The sequence below is a fragment of the Myxine glutinosa genome, chromosome 1, assembly GCF_964187855.1.
Source record: "Myxine glutinosa chromosome 1, kmMyxGlut1.1, whole genome shotgun sequence".
Taxonomy (NCBI): Eukaryota; Metazoa; Chordata; class Myxini; order Myxiniformes; family Myxinidae; genus Myxine; species Myxine glutinosa.
The window spans coordinates 122,593,083-122,603,082 of NC_136261.1; the positions used below are offsets into that span (position 1 = coordinate 122,593,083).

At 41.8% G+C, this 10,000-nt stretch overlaps 1 protein-coding gene across 2 annotated transcripts in view; it reads left to right on the forward strand.

Moving 5' to 3' along the window:
• LOC144891844 (low-density lipoprotein receptor-related protein 5-like) overlaps window positions 1-10,000 on the forward strand; it is a 108,041-nt gene that overhangs the window by 55,840 nt on the left and 42,201 nt on the right. For both annotated transcript variants that reach the window (XM_078776662.1, XM_078776660.1), the window contains exons 3-5: window positions 2,411-2,620; window positions 5,203-5,328; window positions 5,570-5,809. In XM_078776662.1, the coding sequence (XP_078632788.1) occupies window positions 2,411-2,620; window positions 5,203-5,328; window positions 5,570-5,809 (576 nt within the window). The remainder of the gene's footprint in view (window positions 1-2,410; window positions 2,621-5,202; window positions 5,329-5,569; window positions 5,810-10,000) is intronic.

A 10,000-nucleotide genomic window follows, 5' to 3' on the forward strand; every position in this document is an offset into this window, starting at 1 on the left:
GGTGGAGGACATGTTGCTTATTTTCTGAAGATCAGCAGAGAATGATGTTGCTGCCGCTTCCATGGATGATGGGCATGAAAACGTTCTGTATAGGGTGGAGTTGTCTACAAAAGGATTCAACTGATAGAGATATCATTGATGCTGTCCATGGACAGGATTGGTCCCGTTATGTTACCTTTTTAGACATCAGCCAAGAGTTAGAGCATGAGAGAGAATGCAAACCAATCCACTGTTTTCCAGCAGAGGCAAAATGTTGCTCGTGGTTGCAGTTTTCAACATTTTAACTCTTCAACTTTCTATCTGTGCAACATTTATTGCTGTACATCCTCGTTGACATTGCTTTTCATGTGATGTACAGTGGTAATGGCAAAATGTTTGCTTGATAAGTGACCAAGGAAATTATTAAATAATTATGCTGTGGTTCACATGCTCGACATCCTTGGTTCATATATCACTGGAAAGCCAACATCAGGAATTCTCTTAAAGCAGTTTCATGAATGTTCATTAAGTAATTATGTTAGGTGTGCTGGAAAGTAATGTCGTTTTTCAAAGAGGAATACACCACTTAAAAAAGGACATTACTTTCTGGTACACGTAATATCAGTAAGAGTGCAGCAATACTGTACACAAATAAACCTTGTTGTTTCGGGATTGTGTCAATATTCCGGAATAGTGATTGCCGATTCTCTATCAGTGATCACATCGGGCGGAACATCACAAGGGTAGCGCTGCCGATGGAGGGTTCTGAAGTGTTTTTCCTTTTGGAAAAAGAAAACTTGTAAATTTTCTCAGGAAGGTGTCTTCAGATGTGGACTGCAAAGGAGGCATTGTATAATTGAGCAAAGGAAAGGATGTCTTCTGCGATTCCACCTGCACTCGGAATGATGTCAAAAGTTGTAATGTGGATTTCATTTTCATGGAGGAGTGTCAAAGGGTGTGAATACTTTCTGAAGGCACTGTATTTGCATTGAATACAAAGTTTGTGTCCTTATTGGTCAGAGTAGAAAAATACAAAATGCATTTTACACACAGCGTGTGTGTGTGTGTGTGTGTGTGTGTGTGTGTGTGTGTGTGTGTGTGTGTGTGTGTGTGTGTGTGTGTGTGTGTGTGTGTGTGTGTGTGTGTGTGTGTGTGTGTGTGTGTGTGTGTGTCTGTGTCTGTGTCTGTGTCTGTGTCGAATTGAATTTTTTTTTTTTGCCATTTTCAAAAGCAGCTTTTTGCATCAAATTTTCAACAAATTTTTATTTCGATAATATGGAGAAAACGTATCAATAATTTGGTCAAAGGGAAAAGTCACAGTATCAACAAATAGCCCTCACTCGGTTGTCTCCCACGCAGCGTAAGATGGCTGGGTTTTTTTGTATCACTTCAGTGTTTCTTTATGTTGTCCGTTTGCATTTTGAGATGCTTTCTTGTTTACCATTTGTGGTTTTGTCATAAAAAATTTCAACAAACCGTGTACGTGTTTCTTTTTTATATCTATGATATACGTATGTTTGAGCACAAACCGTGTTCGTTTTTATTTGTTGTTCTTTTTATGCCTCCGCCGACAGTCGCATTATGTTTTTGGGTTGCCCGTACGGGCTAAACCACGTTTTCTCAGCAACCATATGTCCGATTGAGACAAAACTTTCAGAATAGGAGTGACACCCATGCCGAATGTTTTTTATGATGAATGTGACGTCATAGGTCACGTGGTATGGCAGACATCTTGAATTAAAAGCAAATAATTAAAAAAATATTTCTCGGAAACCGCTGAATGGAAAAATTTGAAACTTGGCACATGGTCAAGTTCTTCCAATGGGGGAACAAAAGCATGATAATGATGACATCAAAGGTGATGTGTTTTACCAGCCAAAAATGTTTTAATCGAATTCCTTATCCTAAAAATCTGAAATTGCATGCGCATGATCTATGACCCATTTGTATTGAAATATTAAAATTATGACATCATGAGTCACATGGTTTGGCAGCCATATTGGATTGGAGGAAAATATTAAATAATTATATCTCTGAAACCGCTCACCCTAGCAATGCGAAATTTTACAAATATCATCTAACAGCACTGTTACATATCGTTTGAAAATGATGATCACGTGGTTTGGCAGCCATCTTGGATAGAAAAACGAACCTTATCCGATCAACATGAAACTTCACAAACGTGATCCCATACCCATACATATGCAGAGTGATGGCATCTACCCGTTGTGGGACTATGCGGATACATATTGATGACACTGTCGCATTGTTCTCGTTAACTGTTGTTTTCGTCAGGTTTGGTTTGAGTACAAAAGGATACGGCCGGGTTTTGCATTTTGAGATGCTTTCTAGTTTATTGTGTTTTATTGTATGATTTTACTATGATACAGATTCTCATTCCCATGTCTCGACTGGTGTATCATCCATTCAGGAGCGGATCGGTTCGTGCTACAAGACTCAAACTTGCTCCTTCCAATGGGGCTCACTGTGTTAGGCCCACATCTCTACTGGATCGATCGGCAGCAAGACCTTATTGAAAGGGTCGAGAAAAACTCTGGTGCCGGTCGCACCAAGATACTTGCTCGTGTTTCCAGCTTGACTGCGATTCACGGCAAGGAAGAGCTTTCCCCTGATGATTATAGTAAGTGCTCATGAATTATTACAAAGGGTTTGAACTTGTTTTCTCAATGGTGGAAAGGTCATTCATTGAATATGGGAGAGGCAATGTCATTTAATATTTCGGTATAATTGGATATTACAGTGTACTGTATATACATTCTATAAATTCAAAACGAGAAGTGATTTTGTCGTGGTTTGTGTGACTTTCACTCAACCAAAATAGTTGTTTAGTTAAGTTCATCGCTTCCTTCAGGAGGTTAACAAGCTCATCATATGGCTTTGTTGACAGTCTCTCCTGTGTCAAAACATAGCTGGACATGTTTCATAATTGGACAGCTATTCATAAGCATTCTATACTATTCTATTCCAAGCATTCTATTTATAAGGAGATTTTAACCATTAAGCAGCCCACTCCAAATGGCTTTATTTTGATTCAAGGAAATTGACTTTGCACAAACCCACAAAAGAGATAATTATCTGCCTTCTGCAGTTGTAGTGTTCTGTTTAATTATTTTCTATTCATCGCCATTTATTGCCCTGCACTCTAAAATATTTTATATACATTTGCTAACAGCATTCATCACAGATCTCCCAAATCACAATGATTGGTTTCCATTTGTTGACTTAAATTAGTTATAAAGAACAGTCGAGTCGAGTTTTTCTTTCTTTGTTGAATTATACATTTTCTGTGGGCATTCAGTCCTCATAAGCTTCCCTCCATAAGTGTGCCAATTTAATAGGCATTTTGGAATTGTTTATTTTTCAAATACGTTTTTTTTTTTAATTCATGTGATCCATAAGTTTGTGGACTATATATTTTGTGATAAAATAAATAAATAAATGAAGCTACCACCTGAGTTTTACAAGAGGTCAATAATAAGAACCACGTTTTATTGTCCCTATGCGACAAAGTCGCTGGAGGCATTATATTTTTGGCTTGTCCATCCATCCGTCCGTCCATTCTTTCGTCCGTGATAGGCTTTTGTTACGTGCTCCTCCCCGACCCCCTGGTCACGGTGTACCTCCGAGCCCCGGGAGGAGTCACGGCAGAAAAATATATTATTTCGTGTCAAAATCAATATTGAAACCACACCAATGGTTATCCACAAACAAAGAATATATTAAAAAGCACACAGGCAGAACAATACAACAATGATAGCAATCAACCATACAATCAATATCTTAAGATGGTACCACCTCCTTAAGTAACCTAACTCAAACTCACAGCATTCCCAGTGAATGGAACAGAACACTCCTCAATGTCTCTATAACTCAGAGGGGATCCCGGCGAAGAGGCGATGAGGCGAGGAAGGAGGTGTAGGCAAGGCGGGGACCGTCACGTGGTCCCAACCACAGCAAACTGGCGGTGGAAAGAGAAATCCCAAAGACGCGATCCAGACATGCACATTCACCGTTCAACCGGCGAACCGCACCGTATTCTTCAAACGCCGCTGTCGCGCACACACATCTCCGGCAGATGGCCGGAGAGTGAGAAAGGTTGACGCATACCAAAACCTTTTTCGGTGAACGCAGCGCGTTGTGCAAAATGGCGGACGGCTCTTACTCGAGCTGCAGCCTCTAGGCGAGGATTCTCCAGAACCTCTTTGCCTATACCTGACTACGCAGGCTTCTCAATACTCCAGCGATAACAGATATCGCACGAAATTCCTTTCAAGGACTCAAAGTTCACTCGCGATGTACGCTCGACCACGCTCGGTACGGAGCTTCAAGACACGTCTTTTTCCTGTGTCCTCGCGCCTTCTTCTTCCTCTCTATCCTCGTCTTCCGGCTTCCTGTCTCTTTTTTGTGAGCGCTTTTAACCTTTTAACCACAATAAGCATTTCCCTTAAACAACAATAACCATAATACTTAGAACCAACAATAATAATAATAACAACAATAATAATAAGTGCCGAATCCGTAACACTTTCATGACCCTGATAACTTAAGAATGCCTGAAGGGATCCAAGTCAAACTTGGTACAAGTATGTATAATGATGCAAAGATGAATTGATTAGATTATGCAGTCAAGAGGTCAAAGGTCAGATGTCCCATTAGGTAAAAAGTCTGTTACTGAGCTAACTTGTGAACCTGTGATGGGATTTTGACCAAGCTTGGTATAAGTATATATTATGATGCAAACATGAACTGATTCGATTTTGACAGCAAGAGGTCAAAGGTCAGAGGTCATTTCAGGTAAAAATGTGATACTTGAGAACAACTGAAGGGATTGAAATCAAACTTGGTAGAAGTATAATGATGTAATAATGTGGGCGCATGCATATTGGTCGATGTCGAAGAGTGCCATTCTAGTTTTTTTCAATGTTGTCCTTGCCAAGTTGACTTTTCACCTGCATAAATGACTGAAGAAAACTGGACAATTGGCTAAACACACCTCTGGAATAGCAATACTGTGTCTTGGGACTCGAGTAGAACTTGGGAAAAATTATGTAAATGCATAATTTTTTAAATCTAATTTACCTTTTCATTTTGGTGTGTGTATTAATTGTCTTTTGCAAAGTATTGAACTACTCATTGTTTCTGTGTAAATGTTATTCATTATAAAATGCATAAATATATTTATGCCTTCCTTCCTCCTCTAAGAGACCCATCCGTGTGCTCACGATAATGGTGGCTGCTCACACTTGTGCATTGTGAAAGGAGATGGCACAACCCGTTGTTCCTGCCCCATTCATCTGGTACTCCTACAGGGTGAATTAGTCTGTGGAGGTACATAGTTGGTATAGTGAGCATTTGCTCTCCCACACCTCACACACACACATGTACACACATTTGCACATCATGATGAGATGCTCAGACATATGTAATTTTATTTTCTGTTTTTATTTGCCGTTTTCTTGGAAAGCTGGAAATGGCTTGTGCGTCAGTCGTGAGATTTTGACATTTTTTTTTTCTCTGTCAAAATATAATGATAACTAATTTGTGTACACTGCTTTGTGACCCCTGGCAGAACCACCAACATGCTCCCCGCAGCAATTTGCCTGCCGCACAGGTGAAGTGGACTGCATCCCCGTAATGTGGCACTGTGATGGAGATCCTGAGTGCTCGGATAAAAGTGATGAAGATGACTGCCCCGCGTGTGTGCCTGGTTCTGAGTTCCAATGTGGGAAAGGGCAGTGCATTGATGCAAGTCTACGGTGTAATGGGCAGTACGACTGTCAGGACAAGTCAGATGAGGAGGAGTGTAAGGGTAAGTAACTGGCTATGTTTGGGGGCATACAAAAGACTTGCACACATCATTCATTCCGGTGCCAAAACAAAACAAAAAACACGTGGACATTAGGTCTTATATAAGGTATTTTACGAGAAGATAGGTGCCGATTCCTGATTTACTGAGTTATTTCTACATTAATTTCTAAAACTCCTAACAGACAGATCATATCGTGGCTGTGGTTCAGATTACGGAGGTTCTCATTCATGTAATTTCACATTTTATTATCTGTTTGGGCTTATTGATTATAGAAACCCTGGGTTGAAATGCTGTCTTTACTTGAAACCTCTTCATAAGGTTTCAAGTTACTTTCTTCATCAAGGCACAAAGCTTCGAGGGCACATTCCCAAATCTTTGTTCACAAATTCATGCAGTATTGTCTTATACCCACGCAAATATTGTGTCAGTAGTATATCTTAAATTGCCGTGTATAAGCCACAATCTAATTTTACGTTTCTTAACATGCAAAAAAAAATCATCTTTTGCGACCCTTCCCGTGAAAGAAATGCAGAGAAGAAAGCCGGATGGGCACTTACTTTCTTTAAGAATTCTTTCTTGCCCATTTGTGGCCCTTCAAAGAGCCTTTTGCTATAAGCATTAGCCTGTAATAAATGCTTAAGCTTTTCAGCTGAAGCCCTGGAAGGCCTTGTCATTTTTCTCCTTGTTAAAGAGGGCACACAGCTCTTCTTCTGAATCTGGATAGATGAGGTCATCGTCGCCACGCTCTTTGCTTCCTGAGTTGCTGTCAGCCAGGTCCTCCCAGAGAATATTATCCTCCTTCCCATCAAGGCAGTTGGATATACAGCACTCCAGGAAAGCCCGACGGATGATTGTTGATGGCAACTCCTTCCACACCTTTACTATCCAGGAGCAGATGGTTTGGAGGTCGAGCATGCCTCGTCATTGCAAAAGTACGCCATCATGCCTGCCCCACACGACGCGAAGCCAGTCTTGGACAAGCACTTTTCATCTATCCAACCCTTTGGATGAACGCACACAATGTTTCCCTATGGGAACATCCCTTTGAGGAGCGTCTTCCTCTTAAAGACAGCGTATGGTGGCAGCTTCCCTCTGGCGGTGCACATTAGAATGATGGTGAACCGGTCTTTCTCGTGTCCGGTTGTGGTGATGCTCACAGTATTGACACCCTTTGCTGGTACTGCGGTGCTTATCGGGTCATTAAAGTTAATTGGTATTTGTTCGGCGATCCCAATGCAGCTCAGGTGATAGCCATGCTTCCTCCGAAGTCGGATGAATTGTTCAAACGTCGTCTTGTCCAAGATGTCTGGGCAGATGCCGCTCGGTGTGGGTGCGCCGATGGACTACGCTCATGGCAATCCATGAAGCTCTAAGCCCATGATGTGCTGGCCTTGAAATCTTCAATGCCCGCTGCATCAGCAATGCCCCTCGCCTTGAGTCCCAGTGCAAGCGTCAATATGGTGTGCCCTTGAGACTGCTTGTCGTGAACCCAAGCAATGACACTACTTCAGCTCTGGCCACTTGCCTGTCTTGCCCCTTGGGATATTCTTTTTTTCTTGGGACGTTCTCGAGAGTTATTTCTGATGCCTGCTGGAGTCGAACGTTGGATTAATCTCAGCCGTTTTTCCTCCCAGCTTCTCGGTTGACAAACTTTTCTGCATATCAGCGAACAGGGAGCTTGAAATCAGCCATGAAGGAAAGGCTTGACATCTTGATTTTTATATTGGTAGATCGAATAGGGGAGAATGAATGAGGATATTTTGGCTTAACATCCTTGGTTTTATATCTTCTGGATAGGCTAAGTGTGTTATTTTTCAGCTGGTTTTGAAGTCTCATAATAGCACATAGCGCCATCTTGAGTCTGTAAGTAAAAGCCATGCCGCCTATTGAAAATGTGAAGTGGGCCTTATCGTCAGCTAGCAGGAGGATCAATAAATGTATTGTATACAGCAAAGAATATTGTATTTTTATTAGACCAGTGAATGGCAATCATGTCCGATGTCTGTCATTCATTCGGACAAGATTTTGACAGTACCAGTATATTTCAATGGCTTTCTCAAATGGGATGTGTGTTATATTGATCAAATAACGCAATCACTGAAAACTCAGAGCGCACATCAAAAAGTGAGGGAATAAGGACGATTATTGCCGAGACAGGTTACCTTGCAATTTACCGTTCCTTGATTAAAACATGATCCCCGTACATATTATAAGTTATTCCAATGTGCATCTGAGTGAAAGAAATTAGATCAATCAGCCTTGCAAATAAGGGATTTTTTTTTTCATGTCTTAATCAAAAATTCCTTGTAAAAAGGAGCGGCTTATATACATGCTGATTTATGGTAATAATAAGTCTACGCTCATTAATAATGGTGACTAGCCGAAACCCGTGGAACATCCACGGAAGGGAGGATGTGGTGTATGGATAGAGTGTACCATTATGGATGGCATAGGGGATTTGCTTGTCCGAGTAAGAGTTAGGAAGAAAGATGAGAATGAAGAGTGCGTATATGAACAACGTATTTATTGCAATCTACTTAAATGACAACGCTACGATATACTTTTGAAAAATGAATGGATTCGTAATAGGAATCGGCATAGCACCACTCTGGGATTGTCCACTCAGTGGACGGCTTGCTGTCGCCTTCGACTGTCCAATCAGCGGACGGCTTGCTTCGCCTTCACCCAGCAGACGCCAATAAGATGGCATCGTATGGGCAGTTCATCGGATGCTTTTGGGCCCCAACGTCGGCTAATTCAGATTTTTCGAGTATGGCTGTACGTGATAAACAAAGAGCGGGGTTCGTAGATCGTAAATCCATTAGTGCCGTGGGCATCGGGTCACTGGGTGCGGCGTAAAAGGGATAACAAAGTCGAGTCCTTACGCTATTATTAATAACTAGCCGAAACCCGTGGACCATCCACGGAAGGGAGGATGTGGTGTATGGATAGAGTGTACCATTATGGATGGCATAGGGGATTTGCTTGTCCGAGTAAGAGTTAGGAAGAAAGATGAGAATGAAGAGTGCATATATGAACAACGATTGCCGACACCGGCACAAATGCATGCTCTGGATTGTCCACTCAGTGGACGGCTTGCTTTCGCCTTCGCCTGTCCAATCAGCGGACGGCTTGCTTCGCCTTCGCCCAGCAGATGCCAATACGATGGCGTCGTATCGGCAGTTAATCGGATGCTCTTGGGCCCCAACGTCGGCTAATTCAGATTTTTTTTGAGTATGTCTGTACGTGATAAACAAAGAGCGCGGTTCGTAGATCGTAAATCCATTAGTGCCGTGGGCATCGGGTCACTGGGTGCGGCGTAAAAGGATAACAAAGTCGAGTCCTTACGCTATTATTATATAGATAGTGATAGTGGTGTAGTCGAGTCCACCTGGTCTGAGTTTGAGTCTTTGGCATGAGTCCTCCGAGTCCGAGTCTGTGTTCTGTACTGAAAGTGCATTGTAAAATGGTAAAAGAATAGCTAATTTATTTATGCTGATGTAAATTAAGACAACAAAATATCAATTTCTTAAATTTGATCAAAGAATTGACCAAATAAAGCACTGGAGTATCAGGAGGAACCCAAAAAGACAAAGATGGAGTCATCAGGAGGAACCTGAATAGGATTTGGGTTTCAACTGCTTTGAAAGGAAGCTACTGATCACAGGGAAAATCGCTGGATGGACATCGAGTTAAATCAACTTTTCATGTGATTGATCAAATAAAAAGCCTTCGTAAAATCAATTGTACATACGTTTGAGACCCCAATGAATCTCGTCCACAAGGTAGTGGTTTACTGAGCTGCCCTTCATGTTACCGAACTGACAGGGTCAATCTGGTGCTCAATGTCAGCCATCACCCATTCTGCTAAGAAGCCTTCAAACACACGGGCTATAAATTGGCATAAACGAAATAGGATGAAGTTGGCTGTATTTTGTGGCTGGTGTAGGTTTGGGCACAGGACCCATGGATGCAATCTTTCAGCTGTCAGGAAGGTGACCACAGCATAGACAATCATTGAATAGCGTGGTCTAGGGCTCTGACATTTTATAGGAAAACTCTTTCAAGAGCCGAATGGGAACATCAATTGGATGTCCTGCCTTTGACGCATTGAATCTGCAAAGGTGATTGAAGACTCCCTGCCTCTCAATAGTGGGAACGGGAAGGGAAGGAAGGTACGCCGGAAATGCA